Genomic DNA, 25,850 nt, shown 5'->3' with positions numbered 1-25,850 from the left:
TTCCCATGAAGGTATTGCACAATGATGAATTTAAAATACCAGCTTATTCTCTTAACACGTTTCCTTTGTTTATTCCCAAGGGAGAAAAGACAGTAATAGTCTGTATTCATTTCTCTCTTTCCTGTGTTAGGTCTTATGGTCGGAAGATGCTGACTGTATTGATGAGTCATAAAAATTTTGATACGTATTTGAAACAGTCTGTCCCCTCACGTGACTTGATAGATGTTATGGCAAGACTTAAGCAGAAAGTAAGTGCTTGGCAGGAGAAATGTCTCCTTTATGTAAGTGCTGACATCGCTAATATGAGATTAAATGTACCTAATCTAAATATACCAATCTCACTCTTCTTCCACTGAATCATTTTGCTTCTGGGAATGAACTGTTGATCCTCAGCCTGTTTATTTGCAGACAGTGAAGGAAGTAGTATCATTAGAAATAAAGTGGGTGTATTTTGAATATCAGCCACAAACAGGAAAGGGAAGTAGGAGAAAATGGTTTTACCTTCAAGCGTAAAAAACCCAACACTACACCCTCCCCAAATGAAGCAAGGCAGTGAGAATAGTGCTTCTGATAAGCTAATAGAGTCTTAGCAACAAAGAAGTAGTAGTGCCAAGAAAATTTCCAAATATACAAAAGATGCACAAGGCAATCACAGTTAGTACATCTATTGTCTGTATTCTGGCAACACTGCCCTGCTGTCACGCACTGTGGAGCTGGAAGAAGCTTTGTGAATTCAGCATCCAGTGGAAAATCATCCCTTTTTTTTCCATTCCTCTCCATTTACATTTGAGAAAGGAATGTGCCTTTGTGCAGGAACAGGGAGAGTGAGTGAGAACCAAATCCACTTGCAACGCAATGGGCCACCCTCCAGACAGTCCAAAAGTTTCTCGCTATTCCCTTTCAGGAGGCTTGTTCCCCACCAGTTCGCATTATTCCCATTTGTGCTCAAGACTCATGAATTCAGGATTTTACATGGCTGCCCATTATGGTAGCACCAAAGCCTTGGGTTATTGAAAACAAATAGTAGACGTCACTGAATCTCTGACCTGTCTCCCTGTCTAAGTTACGAAGTGTTTTCCTAAGCCTTTCTTGGTAGCAGTGGTCCTGGTTATAATTTGTGTTTTAAACAAGTAATTTCTTGTTTTATCTTCTATAAATTCATGGGTTTTTATATATATGTAGGGCGGAGAAGACCATAAATGTGACCTTCCATCTGTGAAGGCCCCCAAGAAGTCTAGGAAGAGCAGCTTGATGACGGCCCAGCAAAACCTGTCTTCTAATGAAAGGTACTGAGCACTTGTGTTATATCTGACAAAGCACATGACAAGCTTTACATGTCTCTTCCTCAGTAAAATCTGGTGGAGAGGAGCTGTGCCAGAGATTGCTTCCTTGCCCTACAAATCTTTGTCCCAATCCAGTGTCAGGGGAGGTTTCGATATGATCCCAAGAGTGAGATTAAGACACAAACGAGGTCACATGCCGTACACCCAAACCGTTTCTATTATTAAAAGTGAAGAGTGGTAGCGATAGGACAGAATGGAAGGAAAAGACAGAAATCAGGCAAGCATCTGGAATAGAGTTGCAAGAATAGTCACCACCGTGTACCCAGCGGTGTCCCGTTGGTCCTCAGTCTTCAGTTCTTCGGTGGTGGGTGCGCACGCAGCAGAGTTTTCTGTTGCCTTTGAAGTTCATCGTCTCAGATGATTAGCATATCTGCCCACCTTTAGTTTTTCCTCTGGTCCCACAGGTTTTTGCTGACTTTATGCTTCATGGGCATGAAATGCTCGCCTCTTATCAGTCCGTTAGCAATGCATGCATGGTGTCTGGCGTAAACAATAGAGTCACAAATGGCTACAGGATGGAGTCAGTGATAAACATTTGGTGTCTCCCCCTTTGAGGCTTATGTAAGGAGTTTGACAATGCAACTGCAAGGGAGTGGGGGGTGCATCCTTCGATACACTCCTGCTTCCTTGGGTGACGTTCCTTAGACTAATCCAAAGGCCGCAGCTTGTCCTTGAGGTTTGCACAGACTCAAGCAAGCTTTGAGACAGTCATTTGACATTTCAGAGTCTCACAATCTTCTAGGATAAAAAATGTCTACTTCTGCATTAGGCTGAACACAAGTTGTCTGGCTTTCCACAAAAAGTGAGAGAGAGGAAGAGACAGCCACTGATTGCAGCTCAGAAGATCCAATGCAGTGGCCAGCACAGTGTTGTGGAGGCTGTGAGAGGGTCACGTCTGTCCTCTTTGACTTGGGACAAGTAATTTCAATCAGGCTGTTCTTACCTGAGTGGAGTCTTTTTTAGATGGGTGGTTTCATGAGAAGTCCCAGTCTAGAACAAAGATGCCATTCCCCAAAGTAGCACTTTCCATGCATGTGGCTTGCCTTGGCTGAATCATGGCTTTGTGACCCTCAAACAGTACCAGCAAGACAATTCCTGAGTAGTTCTGGTCAAAAGACATCTCAACGTGGACTTTTTCTGTAGCTATTCATGTCATTCAGACCCATTACTAGTTGTCTGGTGGACAGCATGTTTTTTTCCCCTGTGCTGCAATCAGCATTCAAGATAGGAATGTGGTACTTGCTGTCTGCCCATGCCAGAGGGAGATCTACTTGTACCTGTTCTCCTCTGATAACAGAGTGGATTTATTTAGCTCTGTTGCGCTCAGTGGTGGCAGGAAGGTGACCACATGCCTCACTAGCATAGTTGGGACCTCCCCATGCTCATGTCAGAGAGAGGTTGATCCAAGAGAATTGTTCCCACTGGGTTTGTTAAGCTCTGGATACAGTACCTGGGGAAGCAATAATGTGAGCGCAGTGGTGGGATGTCTGGCTTCTATTTTTATCTCTGTGTTGTGGTTTAACCCCAACTAAGCCCCACACAGCCATCTGCTCACTCCCCCCCAGGTGGGATGGGGAAGAGAATCAGAAGGTTAAAAGAGAAAACTTGTGAGTTGGGATACAGACAGTTTAGTAGGTAAAGCAAAAGCCGCACGTGCAAGCAAAGAAAAAAAAGGAATTCATTCACTGGTTCCCATCGACAGGCAGGTGCTCAGCCATCCCCAGCAAAGCAGGGCTCCATCATGTGTAACAGTTACTTGGGAAGACAAAACACCATCACTTCAAACGTCCCCTCCTTCCTCCTTCTTCCCACTGGCTTATATGCTGAGCGTGATGCCATATGGTGTGGGACATCCCTGTGGTCAGTTGGGGTCAGCTGTCCCAGCTGTGTCCCCTCCGCACTTCTTGTGTACCCCCAGCCTGCTCGCTGGCAGGGTGGGGTGAGAAGCAGAAAAGGCCTTGACTCTGTGTAAGCACTGCTCAGCAATAGCGAAAACATCCCTGAATTATCAACACTGGTTTCAGCACAAATCCAAAACACAGCCCCATACTAGCTACTATAAAAAAAATTAATTCTATCCCAGCCAAACCCAGCACGTACTCTTACTGATCCTCTGGATCCTTTCAGATATGGCCCTTAATCTCTCAGGGCAGGATTCATCTGTTCAGATGCATCTGAGCTGTTTATCCAGATTCCCATACCTGTTGTAGAGAGACTTCTCCAGAGTAACTAATTTCCTTATAATACAGACACCTCCCATAAGATGAGGCATTTAAACTTTGAAGTAGTGCCTATTTTTCCCCACAAAGGGATGCTAGACGAGTACCTGGGAAGACATCTGAAGACAAATGAGATGAATCCCATCCTCGGTGCCTTGGTTTCTCTGAGTAAGCACTAGCAATAATGTTACTTGCAGATTACCTCCCGTAATGATTGTCATGAGATCAAGTTGTTTTTCAGGTCAGGATGTAGCTGAGATCACATCATTAGGAAGTCTTCTTGAGATATTTTCCTCACAAAAAACTGAAGATATTATCAAAAGGTCTTCCCTTGTGTTTGTTTTTCAGTTTGAAGTCTGACTTGATGTACTCAGTTTACCCCATCAGACAGTAGGTCGCACGTCTCTTCGGGCTGTGGAAGAAGCTGACCAGCTCAATGAGCTTTGCAATCTCCTGACAGCCAAGGACTTTCAGGCACGAAGGGAGGGAGTGGTGCTCCTCCTAGATCACTGCAAAAGCAGCCCCCAGTTCGTCTCCACTAACATTTTCCAGGTATGTAGAGCCTCTCTATTGCTCCTTTCCTGTTAGCTCCCTTCCCAAGCCTGTACCAGTAAAGTTAACTCAGTGTGTCTTGGCACTACATGTTGCTTGGGACAGGCTGGTCCCTTCTTACCCAGAATAATTTAATTCAACTCCAGGCTTCAGGGCAAGGAATTTCAGTCCAGATGGCAGGTGCCTATTGGTGCTGTTCATGAGATGATGACAGAATGTACTGTTGCTGTAGCTTCTGCTGTCTCCTACAACCAGTTAGATTGAAATAAAGGAAATCCAGCCTCTGAAAGCTTGGCAATTATTCTCTAGAACTAAAATGGGTTGGGATGGGAGATAGAACTATCAGGGTGGGTTGATTTAAAAAAAAAAAAAATATTTGTTTTTAAAGGATGCTCCTGTAAACTTTATCTTGTCTTGTGCAGACACAACTCTGCCTATTGAGTTCTGTCCTCATCCCTTTCCTGCTTGGGATTGTTATTCTTCCTGGGGGTCCTTTTTTCTCTTTGGAAAGAGGAGGAAAATGGCTAGAGACAGATCTTCTCTTCCTTCTTCTCCTAGCAGCTGCTTTTTTCCCCTTTTTCAGGAAATGGTGCCTGATAATGTGGCTGCCAAGGGACTGAACCTGCTCTAACGAGAACTGCACAGCCCATTAAACTTCAGAAGTCTACCTGTTAGCTAGGCAAATGGTCTGGATCCTGAAGAGTTCATCAGAGCCCTGCACTCCTCCAGATGCAGGTTCTGAGACAGGTAAAACAAAACTGGGATCTCATCCAGCCACAGTTTTGGCAAAATCAAAACTATCCTCAGTACTTGAGACAATTTTATAGGAAGCTGGGCATCAGAAATACCTGGTTTCATACCTCTATACCAAAGATACTATTTTGCATTATTAAAATGGGATTAATTTAGTGATTTATAGGTAAAGAGAAACACCACATGAACTATCCTGTCCCCACCCAAACCTCTTAATAAAAGATGAAAATCTTTTCAACCAGCATGAGGTTGTGCAACCACTACAGGAGAACAATGAAATCGTGCTGGCAAGCGCTGACCTGACAGAAAGGATTACATTCATCTTTTGCATTGCTGGGTACTTGTTTCTACATCCTTTCTTGAAACAAAGACTTTCATGTAGTTTGTTTTCTTAACAGATTTTTGATGTTTTTGTCCTGAGACTTCAGGATTGCAACAAGAAAGTGAACCAGCAGGCGCTGGAGGTGCTGGCTTTGATAATACCCGTGCTCAAAGATGCCTTACACCCAGTGCTATTCTCTCTGGTATCAGCAGTCATCGACAACCTGAACTCCAAGCACTCGGGGATTTATGCTGCAGCTGTGAAAGCACTGGAAGCAGCCATTGCTCACCTAGGTAAGGCTGACCTCTGACATTGGCTCTCCTCAACTGCAGCTTTCTCCACCTTGGAGTTAAGTGAACACTGAGTCTGTTGATAGCTGTTGTCATCTGTGGAAGTATCCAGCTGCTGCAAGATGATTATGAAGTCCTGCCTGCATTCTCTCTATCCCAATCTGTTGTACGATGTTGTGATGTGCGGCTGAATGGATGCTGCTTATCACCTGGATCATGTGTCTGATTATTAATTCAGTAGAGAGGACATTATAGGGATTATTTTAAGTTCCTGCCAGAAGAGCTTGAGGGAAGTGACTAACATCAGTCATGATTATTTTTCTTCCTTCCTCCTGGGAAACTGCATGCATTTTGTTTTTATTGAATTGGATTTCTATGATGTGCTTTCTATTAAGTTTATATCCACTAAAACAAGATGAAAGGAATGTGCTTTTTCCTTGGAACGCATGGTGGGAAGGGTGGTGGAGGTTCTTTGCTCTTGCTGGACTTTGTTCCACACCGTGGCAGTGGCAGCTCTCCTGAGCAGATGTGTCTGGCCCCTGCTGACCTCAATATGAAAAGTTTTGAACTCAGTTACTAATTTTGCAGTTTTAGGTAGCAGTTTAGCCATGTAAAGCCCAAATGAAGATGTCCTTTGGAATTCAAAGATTGAGACCTTGAATTTAGTACAATGCTGTTATGAAAGATCATAGCAGAGATCAGATGAAGGATGAAATGCTTGTTCCATAGTCAGCCTGGAGGTCTCCACGTGTGTGGGGTTAGAAATGCCTTGACTTCCTTCTTCCAGAAGTGTAAGCAGCCCATTATCGTCCCCTTTTCAGGATGCTTGAGCATGGGGCCACATATATACCTGCTGATGTAAAATATGTACCTGCAGTAGGGACAGGGTGAGGTCCCAATCTGCCCTGTGTCCTGAACCATGTCTTCTGCTGCCTGCCAGGGTCATGCTGAAGCTCTTGGGGATCGTCAGGCTTGCTTTGGCTGGGAGCACCTACCCTGCAGAGTGCACCTCCAGCCCATCCCCTATCGCTGTCCAAAAGCTATGTGTTTGCATGCCTTGGACTGGTAAATACAGTGGCATGTTCCTTCATTATTGATTTACCAATAAGTAGAAGAAATTGTGTTTGATTTAATAGAAATATAAAATCATAAGAAATAGTTAGTAAATTTTTTACTTGTTGTGGTTTGTATTAGCAACCGATTGCTGCTTTAAAATCACCTATACAGTCCCATACCAAGGCCGAAGAGATTGGTCATAATCATTTAGTAGAAACGTTTGGGACCTAGGTAACCAAATACAAACTGATCTGTAAGTTGATTTATAATATATATATATAGGACCAGGAGAATACAAGTAGTTGTCAAAGTTTAGGATTAACAGGAACTGGGGGAAACAACGGTAACAGTTTACAAGTACCTGCCAAGGAAACCGTGTCCTTGGGATTTATGTTTGTGTATGAAACTGTGTCCTTGGGAATTGTGTTTGTGTATGAAACTGTGTCCTTGGGAATTGTATATGAGTAAGATCTATATAAGATGTGTGATTTCAGTGCTTGGTGCGCGTTGTTGGTGAGAATACTCCCCTGCGCGCCCGGCCGTCAATAAAGAAGTGTCTGCTTATCTGCATCAAATTGGTGTTGATAAGTTCTTTATTCCGGATTTTCGGTAACAGTTTCTGGCGACCCAGATGGGACCTCGCTGAGAGAGACCGGAGGAGTTGGGGACCTGATCGGTTCCAGCCGGCACCAAGGATTTCTCGGGGATACCCATCAATCCCCGATCCATAAGGCTCTTCGCGACGTTCCCTGGATTTTGGTAAGACACTTCTTTTTTGTACTAGGAGTGGGTTAGAGTCCCACCCTGTAAAGTGGGTTAGAGTCCCACTTAGGAGTGGGTTAGAGTCTCACCCTTGGAAAGTGGGTTAGAGTCCCCCACAGTGGGTTAGAGTCCCACTGTATAAGCCTGCCTGTCAGACGCGGCGAAAGCTGCGCAGGGTTGGGCTAGAGGATCCTCGTGTATTGGAAGCCTAGGCGTCTGCCCGTAAGACATAAGCGAAAGCTATTGCAGGGTTGGACAATTGTGGATTGGGAAACAAGAGAACCTATATGCTATAGTGTTCTCAAAGGAAGTGCCTCTAACAAGAAGTTAGAAGTTTTACATGTGTTATATTGTAAAATTGTTTATTTTTTTGTAGAGTATTGTATAAGAATTTAAGAATTGTATAATATTGTGTTATATACCTTTGTATATAGTAACAGTTGTGGAAAGGTGTGAGTGTGAGTGTGCTTGTAAGTGTGAGACGTGCAATTGAGCACGAAGAGAGTGCGGAGTTTGGATCCACGTTTCTGTTACTCTGCGAGGGGTGCAGCCGGAGAAGAACGAAGCGACAGATTTGAGTGATTGATTGTATATTGTATTGTAAAGTGATTTATTATGGCATCTAAGCTGACTCATTTGTTTAAAAGTAAAAGCATGGGTAATCTGGCCGTAAGTGACAAAGTTCCGAAAACTTCTCCGTTAGGATGTTTGTTAGCACATTGGGGAGATTTGCATGATGATTTGCGAAAGAGTCAGATGATTGAATATCGCAATCAGTGGTGGCCTCTGTATATTTTGGAAGATCAGGAAAAATGGCCTATGAATGGGACACTGAATTATAACACCATTCTGCAGTTAATGCTGTTCTGTAGAAGGGAAGGGAAATGGAGTGAAGTGCCATATGTTGATTTATTTTTCTATTTAAGACAGAGGAAAGATTGGCAAAAAGAATTTAAGTTGATTAGTAGGGATAATTTAGTAATGGCTATGACTTCTGACGATAAAAAGGTGAAAAAGTGTTGTTCAACATGTGAGTTGGGAAAAGATTGTTTAAAGAAAAGAATTGCTTCTGTTGAAAAGGATGAAGGGCCAGAATTAGATATATCCCCTCCGCGGAGAGAAAGACATTGGGGGCGAGAATATAGGGAACAGGTGGAGGAACCAGAGAGTAGTGGAATAGAGGATGTGGAGGAAGGGCCGTCTGAGATTGTAATTCATACTCCTGTCTCCCGAAGAACTCGGCAGCAGGTGCAAACAATAGCTCCTCTACGGCAGGGCGTTGGTAATGATGGGCCAGTGTATGTAAAAGTGGCTTTTTCAGTTACGGATTTGATGGCTTGGAAACAGGCAGCAGGTATATATATAGAGAAGATCCTGAAAGAGTAGGCAGAGTGGTAGATACTATAATCAGAACACAGAATCCGGACTGGAGTGATTTACAGGTGATCTTGGATAATTTACTGGATGATACAGAAAAGCAGATGGTATTAAAGACTGGCAAAGCACAGGTAGAAGTGGCTGTATTGAGTGGGACAACAGGTGGAACAGTAGAGCAGAATTTTCCATCTGGGGATCCGCAGTGGGATCCAAATAATGTAGAGCACAGAGAAAGACTGAATCGATACCAGAAATGGATTTTGTATGGAGTTAAACATGCCATGCCTAAGTCTCTGAATTGGTCTAAATTATATGAGGTGAGACAAGATAAGAATGAATCTCCCTCAGCGTTTCTGGAGAGATTGAAGGAAGCAGCCCGAAAATATACTGACTTAAGAGTAGAAACAGAGGCGGCTCAGATACAATTGGCTTTGATTTTTATGGGACAATCGGCACCAGATATAAGAAAGAAACTCCAGAAACTTGAAGGGGAGGATTCAAGGAGTTTGAATAAAATGCTAGAAGCAGCATGGAAAGTATATAACAACAGGGAAAAAGAGGAAAGGAAGACCAGAGAAAGTGGATTGTTGGCTGTAATGACAGGGACAGCAGGCAGAGGAAGGGGCAGAGGAAGAGGACGAGGAATTGGTGGAAGGGGAGGATTTATGAACTATGGTAATCAAAACTTTAATACCCCCTTAGGAGTGAATCAGTGTGCCTTTTGTAAACAAGAAGGACATTGGAAGAGAGACTGCCCAAGAAACGGGAATGCTCAGCAAGAAATAGCCAAATTGATGGTTTTAGATGACCGAAGGGGACTGGAGGGGAACCCAGCTGAGCCTCTGGTTGTAATTAAGCTGGGAGATAAAGAAGTTAAATTTTTAGTGGATACGGGAGCAACATTTTCGGTATTGAATACTTGTAAAGGAAAAATTGGAACAAAACCAGCAAACATAATAGGAGCAACAGGGAAGGAGGAAAATAGGCCATTTCTGCAACCCCTGGATTTAAAATTTGGAAATAAAATAATTACACATGAATTTTTGTATGTACCAGAATGTCCGATACCCTTGTTAGGAAGGGATTTGTTATCCAAATTAAATGCACAGATTGTTTTTGAAGAAGGAGAACTTTTCTTGAAAATACCTGAATCAAAAACAGGAGAAATCCTGATGATACAGGAAAAAGTGAAAGAGCAGGAAATTCCACCAGAGGTGGATTCTGCAGTGATTCCTACAGTATGGGAAACAGATATTCCTGGCAAATCAAAATTGGCAGAGCCTGTGAAAATAGATTTAAAAGAAGGTGCAGGGACAGTAAAAATTAAGCAATATCCAATCAAACCAGAAGTTAGACAGGAGCTGAAGAAATTAATTGATAAATTTTTGGAGTACAAAATTTTAGGAGAGTGTGAATTTGAGTATAATACTCTTATTCTACCAGTTAGAAACCCCTCGGGTGAATATAGGTTAGTGCAAGACTTGAGAGCAGTAAATCAAATAGTCAAGGACATATATCCTGTGGTGGCAAATCCTTAAGCATTGTTAACAGCGTTAAAGGAGACTCATCAGTGGTTTACAGTGCTTGATTTAAAAGATGCTTTCTTTTGTATACCTTTGGAAAAGGAAAGCAGAAAATTGCTTGCTTTTGAGTGGGAAAATCCACAAACGGGACGAAAAATGCAGTTGACATGGACAAGACTACCCCAAGGATTTAAAAATAGCCCAACGATTTTTGGAAATCAGCTGGCAAAAGAGCTTGAAATTTGGAAACAGGATAAACCAAGGCCTGGACATTTACTTTTACAATATGTGGATGACATACTGATTGCCACAGAAGAAAGATTTACCTGCATACAGGTAACAACAGCCCTTTTAAATTTTCTGGGACTGAATGGGTACAAGGTGTCTCGGAAGAAAGCCCAAATAGCCTGCCAGACTGTGATTTATCTGGGCTTTGAAATTTCAAAAGGGCAGCGACAATTAGGAAAAGATCCCAAAGAAACTATTTGTAGTATACCTGAGCCGAAAAATATTCATGAACTCAGAGCGTTCTTGGGAATGGTGGGGTGGTGTCGCCTTTGGATCATGAACTACGGTCTGATAGCTAAACCATTGTATGAGGCCCAGAAAAACTTTCCTTTCGTATGGGGCCCACAACAGCAAAAGGCTTTTATGGAATTAAAACGCGCCTTAATGTCTGCACCTGCTTTAGGACTTCCGGATTTAACCAAAGATTTTCAGTTGTTTGTCCATAAGAGACAACGTCTGGCGTTGGGTGTGCTGACGCAGCGAATAGGAAGCTGGAAACGACCGGTCGGATACTTCTCCAAACAACTGGTCACAGTGAGTAAAGGGTGGCCGAACTGCCTTCGAGCAGTGGCTGCAACAGTGATGCTCAAACAAGAAGCTCGGAAATTGACTTTGGGAAGAACAATAACAGTCTATGTCCCACACATGGTGATAACTGTTTTAGAACAAAAGGGGGGACATTGGCTGTCTCCGAGCCGGATGATGAAGTACCAGGTAATACTGACTGAACAAGATGATGTGATTCTAAAAACAACTAACCTGGTAAATCCTGCAGTGTTTTTAAGTTCCATACAGGAAGAAGGACAACTGGAACATGACTGCTTGGCTACTATTGAGTATGTTTATCCCAGTCGAGACGATTTGAAGGACGTACCATTGGAGCGACCAGACTGGGAACTGTATACAGATGGTAGCAGCTTTATGGAGCAAGGGGTCCGATACGCTGGATATGCGGTAAGAACAGACACCACAGTTATAGAAGCAAAGGCATTGACGGGTACCACATCAGCTCAGAAAGCAGAACTTATTGCTTTAATTCGAGCCTTAGAACTAAGTGAAAAGAAGAAAGTAAATATTTGGACAGACTCAAAGTATGCTTTTGGGGTAGTACATGTCCATGGAGCTTTGTGGAAAGAAAGAGGATTATTGTCCTCCCAGGGATCAAATATTAAGCATCAAAATGAAATTTTACAATTATTACAAGCAGTTCAAACACCAGATCAAGTAGCAATCATGCACTGTAAAGCACATCAAATTGGGAACACAAAAGAAATTGTTGGAAATAATTTGGCTGACTGAATGGCAAAGAAAATAGCAAAGGGACGAGCATTCCAAATGGCATTAATTCCCTCCAAGACAGTAACCCTTCCTAGAGAAAAGCCAAAATATTCGGAGGAAGATGAGAAACTAGGTCAATTTTTGAATGCCAAGAAAAAATTTAGCTGGATGGTGGATAACTCCTCATGGACGAGTAGTAGTTCCACCTTCATTAATGAGAGAAATAATACAAACCAAACATCAAGAATGTCATTGGGGAGCAGAAGCTCTAGTAACATCTTTACAAAAACAAGTTATATCAGTGAAAATGATGGACATGGCTAAATTAATAACTGCAAAATGTGAAGTATGTTTGAAAAATAATCCAGTGATCAAGAAAAGAGTTCAAATGGGTAGGTTAAAATCTGGTACGGAACCTGGAGATTATTGGCAAGCAGATTTTTCAGAATTACCTAGACAAAATGGGTATCGATACATCCTGGTGGGGGTTGATACTTTTACAGGATGGCCAGAAGCTTTTCCCTGTCGCACCACACAAGCAAAAGAAGTAGTAAAGTGGTTACTACAAGAAATAATTCCAAGATTTGGAGTTCCTATTGGAATTACCTCTGACAGAGGTCCACACTTTGTTGCAGAAGTAGTCCAAAATATTAGCAAAATTTTGGGTATCACTTGGGACTTACATACTTCATGGAGGCCACAATCCAGTGGGAAAGTAGAAAGAATGAATCAAACTTTAAAGAGACAAATAAGCAAAATCTGTCAAGAAACTAATTTAAAATGGCCTCAAGCGCTTCCACTGGCATTGTTACGAATTAGAGTACAACCAAAAGGTGGAACCTCAGTCAGTCCTTATGAATTATTGTATGGGAAACCTTATGAATCCCCAGAACCAAATCCAAATATGCATGTGAAAGGGAAGCAAGATGTGTATAACTATTTACTTTCTTTAGGAAAAACTTTGACTGCAATTCGGAGCGCAATACTGTGGAACAGACCATTATCCCTGGAAAACCCTGTGTATGACTTTCAACCAGGAGACTATGTCTATGTGAAGACGTGGACTTCCGAACCTCTGCAAGAACGCTGGAAGGGACCTTTCCAGATACTGTTAACCACCTTTACGGCTATCAAGATTGCAGAATCAGATGCTTGGATACACTAAACCCGGGTGAAGAAGGCGCCCACTTCATGGAAGATTATTAGCCGTGATCCAAAGACTTATTTATATCAGTTTGTGATTATTCTCTTTGTGTTAGCTAGGCAGGTGACACTGGTGTGGACTGATTTGGTGGTGAGAAACAAAAGACAAGACACAGAACAATTGATTAACATTCCCAAAGAAATGTCTGAAGAAAATTTGATGTTAGGATTGATTAAGGGATTTGCCAATTTGCAGAATGTTACACAGATTACTGCTTGTTTACCAATACCAAGAGCAGTAGGTGAATCTATTCCTTGGGGAATTTCAACTGTGAATTTGACCAACCTGGAACATAAGAACTCCCTGGTGTTTTACTTGGGATGGTACTTGGATTAAAGGTGTACTCGCAATTCTTCCTTCAGTAGTAGATAAAGGTACTACACAAATAGAAAAGGAACATGTAGTACCATGGTGGAAGTGTGAAAAGGTGTATGATTGCAGCAACGCAGACTCAATAATTCAAAGAATTCCTCCCTTAGCAGCTGCTTTGAAGTTTGGTTGTTACTGTCGAGGTTTTCATAATAACCTCACTTTGACAAGTATATTTATACCCAGGAGAGGATACCTTTTTAGTTGTAAGAAATCTACCATTCAGAGTCCAGGACATTTAGTTTGGGCATTAAGTGATGGAACCTGGAGAACTCACTTACCAGTAGACGGTAAGGTGAAACAAGTTACTTTAGGCCTGTCAACATTGTGTCCAAGTTGGAAGAAATCACCATTCAAAGGACCCTTAGAAGATTTAAGATTAAAACGAACCAAGAGGTCTGAAACAGATGATGACACATGGAATGAACCATCAACAGGAGTGAAAATTGGCTGGGCCTTAGAGTCCCTTTTGAACCCAATAGCTTCATATAGAAACAGGGAACGGCTCTATCAGTTAACAGGACAAGTAGAAAAATTGGCCAACGTCACAAGGAAAGGATTTAAAGAATTAAACATTCAATTACAGGCAACTTCCCGAATGACACTTCAGAATAGGATGGCATTAGACATGCTTCTGCCAAAGGAGCATGGAGCGTGTGGATCTCTCAAGGATAGCTTAGATCATTGCTGCATTCATATTCCTAATGTCACTCAGGATGTAGAGCATGATTTAGATCTCTTAGGCAAAATTGAAAAAGAAACAGAAACAATTCGAGAAGATATGTCCGAAGATTGGTTGGGAAAGATTTTTAGTGGATTAGGATAGAACCTGAGCTCTTGGCTGAAATCCCTAATCAAGACCTTGTTTTTGCTGTTAATTGTCTTTGTGATGATCATGTTAATTTATGCCTGTCTTAAAAGACAGTTTATTAATAGACTTGCAGCCCACCGAAGGATTATGAGAGAAGTACCACATATGCCACCTGAATACAGTCCGCCACCAAAATATGGTGAAACAAATACTAACTTTGAAAATGAAAATGAATAAAATGTGAAAGTATTGAAATAATTTTCAACACTTTCAAAGGGGGGAAATGTTATCGATTTACCAATAAGTAGAAGAAATTGTGTTTGATTTAATAGAAATATAAAATCATAAGAAATAGTTAGTAAATTTTTTACTTGTTGTGGTTTGTATTAGCAACCAATTGCTGCTTTAAAATCACCTATACAGTCCCATACCAAGGCCGAAGAGATTGGTCATAATCATTTAGTAGAAACGTTTGGGACCTAGGTAACCAAATACAAACTGATCTGTAAGTTGATTTATAATATATATATATAGGACCAGGAGAATACAAGTAGTTGTCAAAGTTTAGGATTAACAGGAACTGGGGGAAACAACGGTAACAGTTTACAAGTACCTGCCAAGGAAACCGTGTCCTTGGGAATTATGTTTGTGTATGAAACTGTGTCCTTGGGAATTGTGTTTGTGTATGAAACTGTGTCCTTGGGAATTGTATATGAGTAAGTTCTATATAAGATGTGTGATTTCAGTGCTTGGTGCGCGTTGTTGGTGAGAATACTCCCCTGCGCGCCCGGCCATCAATAAAGAAGTGTCTGCTTATCTGCATCAAATTGGTGTTGATAAATTCTTTATTCCGGATTTTCAGTAACACCTTCATGGGTAGTACTACAGAAGTCTACGTTGGTGTCTTCATAGTTCATCAAAAGAGTTTTTAACAGCTACTTTTTGGTCAGTGTATTTGGAATTGTTCCCTTGTGATCTGCTCTAGAAACTGATTGTACGCATGTGGGTAGGATGTATTTCTTAGAAGCTATCCTGAAGTTAGCTCCCTGCTTTCCCTCACCTGCCACAGGTTTCAATTTGCCTTGATTTGGAGGCAGTAACCTAAAAAGAAGGGAGTCAGAAAAGCAGAAATGAAAGAACAGGAGTAAACTAGAACGGGATTATACTAAGATTTTTTTCTCTCACACCAGTTTTATGGTTGATATTGATGATTCACAACAGTGAGTACAGAAGGGTCTGATGGGGTTGGTTGCAGCCAGGGGACACGGTTGAAAACCGGACCCAAGTGTGTAGCAAGTGGTGTTCTCTGTGACTCGTAGGTTATTCTTAGGCACTTTGTTTTAGGCAGCTGGATCCCCTGGAGAATCCAGCTGCAAGGATGTAGTGGAGAGGTGTTGACATTCACTGGTTTTCTTTTCGCACACATTTCCATTGTGTAGGGAGACTCAGACTGCTCTGTGTAGCTTGCTGGAGGTGTTTACGTCTGCCCACTGAAACCCCAGTGAAGTGTTTAACGTTTGGTGAGAGGAATCCAGGCCTGAATTTCCCTTTTGATCTTCTGGTGTAGATTCAGCAGCACACTGGCAATACTTGTGTTACCACTGTCATCGCTGCAGCTGTGACCAGAAGTTTGTGGTCCCTGGGGCTCTTCATGTGCTGTTTACTCCAGCTCTAACTTCTGTTGAAATGTGAGATGAGAGCTGGTGTGTGCATACCTAGGCATGCAAGGAATTTGGTTTTGGAAAGATGAATGCCATCAATAGAAGTGTTCACCAGGAGTGTTTTTACACTGATTAAGATCTACTATAGACAAGCAGGTTCCACATGAAGTGTTTGGGTTCTATGGTTGATGACAGGTTTGCGACTCACTCGTGTCATTTATGCCATATTTCAAAGGACCTGAATTCCTGCCAGCTGTAACTGGTGAGCTGGGTAACCAGCAACTGTGGTGATGCAGTCCTTATGCACCAGTTCCCAGACAGGCTTGACTGTGTGCCAGCGTTTCCCCAAAGTCCCAGGAGCCTTCGGCTCTACGCTGCTTGTCTGCTTTGGTGCAGAAGGAGCTGAACAATAAATCCTGGAGTACAACTTTGCTGGAATTCAGGGACGAAGGGATTTTTGGAGGTTGTTTGGCCCCAATTTGACTTCCCAAATGAACTGCTTTGCTGTTGGCATGAAGGGACACTGACCCATCAGAGCTTCTGCAGAACTGCTTTCTGGAAGGCTTTACATTACAGGCATTAGCTGGTCCCATCTATTTCCCACCTTTCTTCTTTGTCTTCTTTTTATAAAAGGGAATTTATGATTTGCCAAGTTCATTTCTTTAGAACAAACAGGTATAAATCCAGCTGTAAATGATGGCTTGTTCCACATGTTGTTCTGCATGGGGCAAGATTGCTATAGCCAATAACTACATAGCCAAGGTCTGCTGTAAATTCCCTTGCCACGCAGATTTATGTCAGCTGTGAAAATGCAGCACTGGGTGAATATGCCTGAAAAATTTAGTGTTGAAGAGGCAGGTCTTAAAGGGGAATGAACAACTTCCTCCACACCAGCTGCTTTGTGAACTCAGTGAATTTGCTGACCCACCGCCTTTCTGTGTCCCAAGTATAGGTTTGTTCCCAATCATGAAGCGGGGAGAAGGGTGTGAGATCTGTACTGCTTTTGGCCCTTACCCATTTTTTGTGGTGCCTGGTAGAAGGTTGGGGAAAAGTTGCAGAATCCTGCTAACAGAGGTTGTGGCAAACAGATCCCTTCAGGGTTTTGTATGGAGCTTTCTGTCATTCCCTTCTCACCAATTCTGAGAGAGCACTGTAAATTTTCCGTGCTGGTAGATGTCAGAACAGGAGCAAGGCACATCTGTCTCGCATCACACTGCCTTTACCCAGAGACACGTTCAAGCAAACAAGGTGGGATAGATTTTTTTGGTTCTGCTCATTTTTGTGAATGTTTGCAAAAATTCAAACAGGCAGCTGAATCTCAAATAATTCAAAATTCAGTTAGTGGTGGAAAGAAGGCTCTACTGGAAAAATGCACAAGCGAAACCTTCCCATATGCTTTAAAATTGTCTGCCTTTACAATTGAAAATCAAGTGGCAAATGACACCCCCCCCCCCCCAGAACTCTAAAGGATTGTGCAGCGCTCGTAGCTTAGAATAAGTGAGCGCAATGTCTTGTCCTGTTGCTCCACTGAGTTTCATAGCTAAGAGCCCAGCTATTGCTTTGAGACTGGGTTGTCATGCCTCAGATTCTGAGGCTTCCTCATTTATCACCTTTAATCATCCATGCAAAAATGCAAGCTGATTAGAAAATGCCTTGATCACTTGATGTAAAAACAAAACCAAAAACCCAATAAAAAACCCAAAACAAAACCCCCCATCCCCAAGACCAAAATTCTACCTACAAACACACTAATTTGCTTCCAAATAACTCCTGAATAATTTGTTTAGCTTGACTGTGACATTGGCTTGAATGTCTGCAGCTGAAGGCCACACACATTCCTTAGCTGTGACTTGGGAACCTATTCCCACTCAAGGGAGCCACCTTGTAGATGGGGGCAAATCAGCAAATCAAGCCCAACTGCAATGGGACCATGACGTAGATCTTGCTCTGCTCTGACATCTGTCTTACCCTGTTCTCTGTCATGAGAGAAATGCCCTTCAGATGGCCACTGCCTGACCCCAGGGTGCGGAATCAGGCCAGCAGCCCGAGTAGCTCCCGGAGGAACCAGCCCTCTACAAGAGGGGAAGGATGTTTCTCCTGTAGGTGTTAAGGTAGCAAAGAGGGGGACACAGTGAAAGTGAGAGTGTGGAGAAGCAGATTCTTCTTTTGCTTTTATTGCAAATGCTGGGCTGCCTGTCCTGTAGCCAGCAGGTTTAGCTACTACGTAGCGCAGAGAATTAAAGCTGAGTTAATAAGAATTGAACTGCCTGCTGCCTTGTTTTCTCTAACAGCCATTAAAAGCTGCTCTGTCTTTAGGTCTCTCAAGGCAGCGAAAGTAATGGTTGGGTAAATTTGTTATTGACTCGAGCTTTAGTGTTTCAAAATGCATGGGGCATTTGAAACCCTTAAATTGAAAGGTCAATAGTGCCTATACGCTTAGATTCCTAAAAACCAAGGAAACAAACAGTTCCCCCTCCCCCGCCCAAAACCCAAGTGTTCCCCTGAAAATCTGTGTAGATCCTGATATTAACGACTAATTAACATTTTGTGCTCCTTCAAGATCTCCAGATGTCAGGGTGTTTTTTTCAAAGCAGCAGCTGTAAGGTAACTTTCTGGGGAGGAACAGCAAGTATGAAACTGTGTCTGCCAATGCTGCAAGTGTGTGAAGCAAAAAGTGAAGTGTTTAAAAAGGTGAATGAGAAGAGGGTAATTACCAAAGCAGAAGCTTAATTAGGATAGCGGGATCACTTCTTTACTGCATGCTTGCAAGAAGATCATTAGGGTCTTCCTTTTTATATCTCATGCAGAAAGGAGCACTTAATAGCACAGTGCTACTTAAAACCACTTTGGGATTTGTCTCTGTAGCGGTTCACAAAGAAGTAGGTTGCTCACTTTATCGGTGCCACTCCTGGTGACACTGCGAGGTATCGTAGCGCATCCCACGTGCGTTCTGCCTCCAAGAAAAGCTTTGCTTGGCTTATCGAAGCAGTAAGATGGGAGGCTTGCAGACCAATCCGGGCAACAGTTCATAAATTCAAACAAGACCCCAAATCAACAACAGGCAGCATAGGAAAACTAAAATACATATGATAGTCAAGTATTGGAAAATGAGTTTGTTTTCCAGTCTCTCTGCCAAGATCTGATTTGAGAGATGTTACAGGAGCCCCTGAGAGTGGATGGTGTTGGCAATAAGCAGTAATTCTCTGTTGTAAGAGTAACTTGGGAGTCTTGTCCATAGATCCCAACAGGTAACTTAAATCTTTAACACCAGCTTATCTTTAAAGTGTGAATGGATGTGTGGACTTCTGAGCCTTCTCACCCTTCTCCTTAGAGGAGGGAGGAGGTCACTTCTGCAAAGCTCCGGGACACAAAACCTTTTCACTGCTTACTTGGGACTTAAATTTTGAGGGCCCTGATGTGAAATGTTTAACATAGCTCCTTGTACAGCGGCCAACTTTGTATTTACAAATGTGAAATGAAAGCTTTTCTTTTTGAATTTAAAATCCCCCCAAGTAAAGCTGGAAGGAGAGAAGAAGAAAAGAACTCAGAAAATGATTGAAATTTACTTTATTTTACAAAATGCAGTTACCTCTGCCCTTCCCCCTCCCTCTTTCTTTTTTTTCTTGTAACCTCAGCAGTGTGAGCAGAAAGAAATGTTTCTCTTTCAGATAACAGACTGATGCTGCAAGCTTTTGGCCACCGAGTGCGTTTCCTCAGCGGCCAGGCTCTGCTGGATGTCACAGAACATCTCTCAGGTATTGCCTGCTTCAGCTAATCTCCACTTCTAAATGAAGAAGTCTTCAGAGGGAACATTTAGAGGGAAAGCCTCTGAATAGACGGTGCAGTAGCTCATCAAACACTGGAAGGTTCTGAGCTTGTCTCTCCTGTGAGATACACGTAATAGGTGTATTTGGCAGGGGTTTGCCTGGCTGCTGCAGAGGTGTGCAGCATGTGAGATGAGGACAGCACTCGGGCTCCGGCGCTGAGCTCTCACTGGGGCATCTCAGGAGCTGCCTCCAGGAAAAAGAGGGGCTAAAAATACCCTGGCTGGCTCCTCTCTTTGAAGGACAGTACCGTAAATGTCGTGGACCTGGAAGAGGTCCCTTTTCTAACGTGAACAACCATCCTTCAGAAAAAATTGTGGTCACTGGTATTTCTGACAATCAGTTTGGTTTGTCATCACGGGATTCTCATTTTTCTGTCGGAAACTTTTGACGCTGAGTTCTGCAGAGCCTGGGGGTCATAGCGTAGGTGAAAACTCAACACACATGTTACAGGCAAGGATTTTGCGCAAGGCAGAATTTGGGGACGGAGGGGCAGAAGCCCAACCCATTTAGCCCAACCCACTGAGGCTCCCTGCCCGTGTTGCAGATATGACATTGGACTCCGAGCATTTCAGGGTGTGCAAACAGTCTATTTCTATATCAGTGGTGCCCGACACACTACAAAGGCAGCTGATAATTGATTTAGAATAGTAGCTTGCTATGTCAGCAATAGCCAGGGAATGGAAAAAATGATAATCTCAATATATACTAGAAAAGACTATTTATACCCTTGCTTCAGTTAGGGCTGAATCCACTGCTAATTATGCCAGCATCTTTTAATCCAAGGTTTAATACACTTTGCTTCTTCATTATGAATCTCAAAAGGGCATGCTTAGCCATAGCGAATGTGGAAGGGCCTTTAAAGATCATTTGCATAAAGTAAATCTCCATAAACATCGAATTAGTTTTACAGTTATTTTAATCTTTTTTCAAATAAAGCATCTGAACATAAATTGGGACTGCTTTAGAGGGAGCAGATGTTCTCTCTACGATTTACTGGAAACAGAGAGCTCTGTCTCTTCTGAAGCTCCATAGTGACCGCTGTGTTTAATAGCATTTAAACTCAAATTAACTCCCATTTTAAAATAGGTACCATAACCCTTCTTAGCAGAATTGTTTTTAGGTACTTTCAGGAGCTGTTTAAATGTTGATGACTTATGCTAGATTAACAGCATAGAGAAAATTGCGGTCCTTCCACTACAGAATAAGAAATGGTTACTTTATAACAGAATCACATTAACATTTCCACTGAAAAGAAAATAAGAACTCTGTCTCCAGACCATTTCAGATTTTGATCTCTCAGCAAAATCTGCCGTGCAAGGAGCCTATTGGTCGTAAATTTTTGTTTGTATTCAATATAGTTCAGTTCAGAAAATGAGCTGAGAGCAGACTTCAGAGAGAATGAGAGGGAACGCTTGGTTTTTGTTAGATTTCAGCTCCCTGCGTAAGATTTTTTTCTATCTCTATATCCCTATTTCAGGGAACATTGTGAGGGTAAATGCCATTAAAATTGCGAGATGTCCAAATGCCATGGCAATGGGGTCTGGGTAATTATCTAAGACATCCTGACGTTTGAAACAGCTGTTCATTAGAAACCACCAAGTATGAAGGGAAAAAACCTCAGGTTAGACCATTGTGCCAAAGACATCAGTTAGTCACTGATGTTTCTAATAAAACTGTCAAGTGGCACACATCTTTTGTGGGCTGGAGTTTTGAAGTGTGTTATTACACTGCCGTTTACTGTGTGCCACTGAGCAAAGGGAACTGCCAGATTAGACTGTTGGCATTTTTCATCAAAGGTCACCAAAAGAGTAATCATCCTTTTTATTAGAAATCTTTCAATTACCTCTCTAAGCTGCATTTCAGAATCTTCAGCAGCTGGTTTAGACAACTTCTGAATGGAAGGAAACAGCGATTTGACATTTTTGTCATTTGTAATGCAGAAGTGGATAGTGAAATGATTTACAAAATGTGTGTGATTCACTTTACTAAGTCTGTCACGGATGCAAAGCCTCTGATTTGGAAAAATTAAAGGTCCTCAGCAGTTGGTTGTTCTGTTCAGTGGATGATCAACCACTGTTGCCTGTTTCTGGATCATCGGGCTCTTTGTGCTTGCTGATATTAGCCAGAAAAGGCTTCCAAGAGCCAAAAATAAAGGTAGGTTCTTGTTTGCATTAAGGTTGTTAAGAAGCTTGTCTCTCTCACTTGGCAGTGCTCGTGGCATCTCTTTATCCCTCGAAACCCCAAGCTGTCAAGCACTATGCCCTGCCCATACTCTGGTCCTTCCTGGGAAACAGAGCCCTGCCTGTCGGAAGCTTGTCAGGGCTGTGGTTGCCAAGCTTGCAAAGACCCTCAACCAAGTGATGGGCTTGAGCCTGAGGGACCACGCCGCCACTCAGCCTCAGCATGTGGCAAAGAACCTCTGGAACGTTTTCGGCCTGAATATCGGGTGAAGACTTGGTGTGCTCCAGGGAGCTGATGGAGAGATGTGGAATGGCTGGAAATTGTCTATATCGCGATAAAATAGCAACATGTCTACTTTATGCTATTGTATAAAGGGCTGTGTGTCCTTTAATAAAGTGGCATTAACTCGATCACATTGGTTGTATAAATTGTGTCCGGGACTTCCACATCAGCAAGTGGTACTTGAACAGGGACCCTCCTGTCGGTGCTCGCCCGAGCAAGAGAAGACGGCCCAGAGGGGGCAGAAGCAGCCGTAGCAGGTGCTGCCCCGGCGCCTGGGAAGACGCACGTGCAATCGTCGGGTATCTCGCCCTGATCAGGTGAGCGGCTGGGGAGGAGATGGGGTCCAGGCTAAGCAAAGAAGAAGCGGCAGTGGTTAAGCTCCTCCAACATATACTCTCTAAGAGGGATGATGAGGGAAACCTGAGGAAGTTGTTGTCATGGGCTCGGCAGCATGGATTAATCCCCTCAGTGAGCGCAGCCTTTGAATTAGCTACTTGGGAAAAGATCGGCGCGGCACTGTGGGACGACATTAGCTCAGGCTCTAAAGACAGTGGGAAATTTTCCACCCTGTGGAGATTGATCCTAGAGACTCTGACAGAACTGAAAGCAGAACGGCAGACCCCCGCCTCTGCTTTCGCTGCCTTGTCAGCAGAGGCAGAAAGCGCTGGCGCTCAGGATTCCGCTACTGCTGTGACGTTCGCGGGATCCCTGTTCCCCAAGGCGGCTCCTAAAAGGAGGGACGGGGACGCTTCACGCGCAGCACCTGTGCGTCAGGAAAGTCAAGAGCAAAAATCAACAGATTCACCACCGCTTGAGTCCCCCCTTTCAAGCTCAAGGGAACAATCACCTGAGCACCCCACCCCACTCCCGCCGCCTCCTGCCCGACCCCGCGCGCGCTGCCGCCTCGCCAGAGGAAGGCGCCGACCCACCCCTGCCCCCGTCCTCGCCTCCATCACCCCGATTGGTGCATGAACAATCTCGTTCTGGCTTACAAAATCCACACTTGTGAGAACTAACGAGAAAACTAGAGCAACTTGAAATGTGAATGAAGGAATCAGCTCAGCCTATTCCTACGGCACCGCCGCCACCCCCTCTTCCTATTAACACCTTTTTTCATGACACTGGGGGGGAGGGTGGTTGGTCAGGGGGAAACAGTGGCAATCGGGCTGCTGGCTCAAATGGGAGGGCGACACTGGGAGGCGCAGGTGGTAATGGTAATCCAGCACACTGATGGCAGGGAGTTATTCGGGATGCAATAATTGAGGGGCAGTTTAACGAGCTTGGACCAATGGTGTTTCCGGTAATAGTAACCCCATACAGCAATGAGTGGGAGGCCTGGGATTGGAAAATGATTAAGGAGGCAAAATTAGCAGTAGCACAATATGGGTTAAAATCACCATATACTAATTCAGTCATTCAGCATATTTTTACAGCACACTTATTGACTCTGTATGACGTGTGCATGATTATACAAACCTTATTAACAGCTTCCCAAAAATTGCAATTTTTTCAATGTTGGCAAGTGGCCTGCGAGGCTGCGGCAGCCATACCCCATCGCAAGGAGATCACAGAATCACAGAGTCATCTAGATTGGAAGGGACCTTGAAGATCATCTAGTCCAACCGTTAACCAAGCACTGACAGATCCCAACTACACCATATCCCTAAGTGCTATGTCAACCCGACTCTTGAACACCTCCAGGGATGGGGACCACACCACCTCCCTGGGCAGCCCATTCCAACGCCTAACAACCCGTTCTGTAAAGAAATACTTCCTAATATCTAGTCTAAACCTTCCCTGGCGCAAATTGAGGCCATTACCTCTTGTCCTATCACTTATTACTTGGTTAAAGAGACTCATCCCCAGCTCTCTGCAACCTCCTTTCAGGTAGTTGTAGAGAGCGATGAGGTCTCCCCTCAGCCTCCTCATCTCCAGACTAAACAACCCCAGTTCCCTCAGCCGCTCCTCGTACGACATGTGCTCCAGACCCTGCACCAGCTTCGTTGCCCTTCTCTGGACACGCTCGAGTAATTCAATGTCCTTTTTGTAGTGAGGGGCCCAAAACTGAACACAGTCATCGAGGTGCAGCCTCACCAGTGCCGAGTACAGGGGTAAGATCCCTTCCCTGTCCCTGCTGGCCACGCTATTTCTGACACAAGCCAGGATTCCATTGGCCTTCTTGGCCACCTGGGCACACTGCTGGCTCATGTTCAGCTGGCTGTCAATCAACACCCCCAGGTCCCTCTCTGACTGGCAGCTCTCCAGCCACTCCTCCCCAAGCCTGTAGCGCTGCTGGGGGTTGTTGTGGCCGAACTGCAGCACCCGGCATTTGGCCTTATTGAAGCTCATCCAGTTGGCCTTAGCCCATCGCTCCAGCCTGTCCAGGTCTCTCTGCAGAGCCTCCCTACCCTTGAGCAGATCAACACTCCCACCCAACTTGGTGTCGTCTGCAAACTTACTGAGGGTGCACTCGATCTCCTCATCTAGATCATCAATAAAGATGTTAAACAGGAGTGGCCCCAAAACTGAGCCCTGGGGGACACCACTCATGACCGGCCGCCAACTGGATTTAACTCCATTCACCACAACTCTTTGGGCCCGGCCATCCAGCCAGTTTTTTACCCAGCAAAGCGTGCGATCATCCAAGCCTCGAGCAGCCAGTTTCGCCAGGAGAATGCTGTGGGAAACGGTGTCAAAGGCCTTACTGAAGTGGAGGTAAACTACATCCACAGCCTTTCCCTCATCCAATAAGCAGGTCACCCTGTCGTAGAAGGAGATCAGGTTTGTCAAGCAGGACCTGCCTTTCATAAACCCATGCTGACTGGGCCTGATCATCTGGTTGTCCCGCATGTGTTGTATGATGGTACTCTGGATGAGCTGCTCCATCAGCTTCCCAGGCACCGACGTCAAGCTGACAGGCCTGTAATTTCCTGGATCATCCTTCCGACCCTTCTTATATATGGGCGTCACATTGGCCAGTTTCCAATCTGTCGGGACCTCCCCGGTCAGCCAGGACTGCTGGTAAATGATGGAAAGCGGCTTGGTGAGCACCCCAGCCAGCTCCTTCAGCACCCTCGGGTGTATCCCATCAGGTCCCATAGACTTGTGTATGTCTATGTGATGCAGTAGGTCACTGGCTGTCTCCTGGATTGCGGGGGGGGTCGTTCTCCCAGTCTCTGTCTTCTGGCTGAGGAGGCTGGGTTCCCTCAGTACAACTAGTCTTGTTATTAAAGACTGAGGCAAAGAAGGCATTAAGCACCTCAGCCTTTTCCTTGTCACTTGTTAACATGTTTCAACCTGTGTCTAGCAGGGGATGGATACTCTCCCTGGTCTTTCTTTTGCTGCTCATATACTTACAGAAACATTTCTTGTTATCCTTGATTGCTGAAGCCAGGGTAATTTCCAGCTGGGCTTTAGACCTCCTGATTTCTGCCCTGCATAGCCTCACAGCATCTTTGTAATCACTGTGAGTGGCTAGTCCCTTCTTCCAAAGGAGGTAAACTTTCCTTTTCTCCCTGAGTTCCAGCCAAAGCTCCCTGTTCAGCCAGGGTGGTCTTCTCTGTCGCCGGTTTCTCTTACAGCACCTGGGGACTGCCTGTTCCTGAGCCATTAACACTTCCTTCTTAAAGAGTGCCCAGCCTTCCTGGACCCCTATACCCTTCAGGATCGTCTCCCAAGGTATCCTTTCAAGCAGGTGCCTAAACAAGACAAAGTCAGCCCTTTGGAAGTCCAGGATGTCGGTTCTGCTTAGC

At 43.9% G+C, this 25,850-nt stretch overlaps 1 protein-coding gene across 1 annotated transcript in view; it reads left to right on the top strand.

Moving 5' to 3' along the window:
* The window catches only part of LOC141941657 (TOG array regulator of axonemal microtubules protein 2-like), a 66,835-nt gene extending 44,619 nt beyond the window's left edge, over positions 1-22,216 (top strand). Inside the window, 7 exon segments of the mRNA XM_074864627.1 lie at positions 131-248; positions 1,183-1,286; positions 3,937-4,114; positions 5,266-5,482; positions 19,477-19,563; positions 21,845-21,946; positions 21,949-22,216. Coding sequence (XP_074720728.1) covers positions 131-248; positions 1,183-1,286; positions 3,937-4,114; positions 5,266-5,482; positions 19,477-19,563; positions 21,845-21,946; positions 21,949-22,085 — 943 coding nt within the window. The 3' untranslated portion in view covers positions 22,086-22,216.
* Positions 22,217-25,850: the final 3,634 nt, after the last annotated feature.

Source organism: Strix uralensis, chromosome 3, assembly GCF_047716275.1.
Source record: "Strix uralensis isolate ZFMK-TIS-50842 chromosome 3, bStrUra1, whole genome shotgun sequence".
Classification (NCBI taxonomy): Eukaryota; Metazoa; Chordata; class Aves; order Strigiformes; family Strigidae; genus Strix; species Strix uralensis.
The sequence above is the reverse complement of the archived record's forward strand: the minus strand, read 5'-3'. Positions and strand labels throughout refer to the sequence as shown.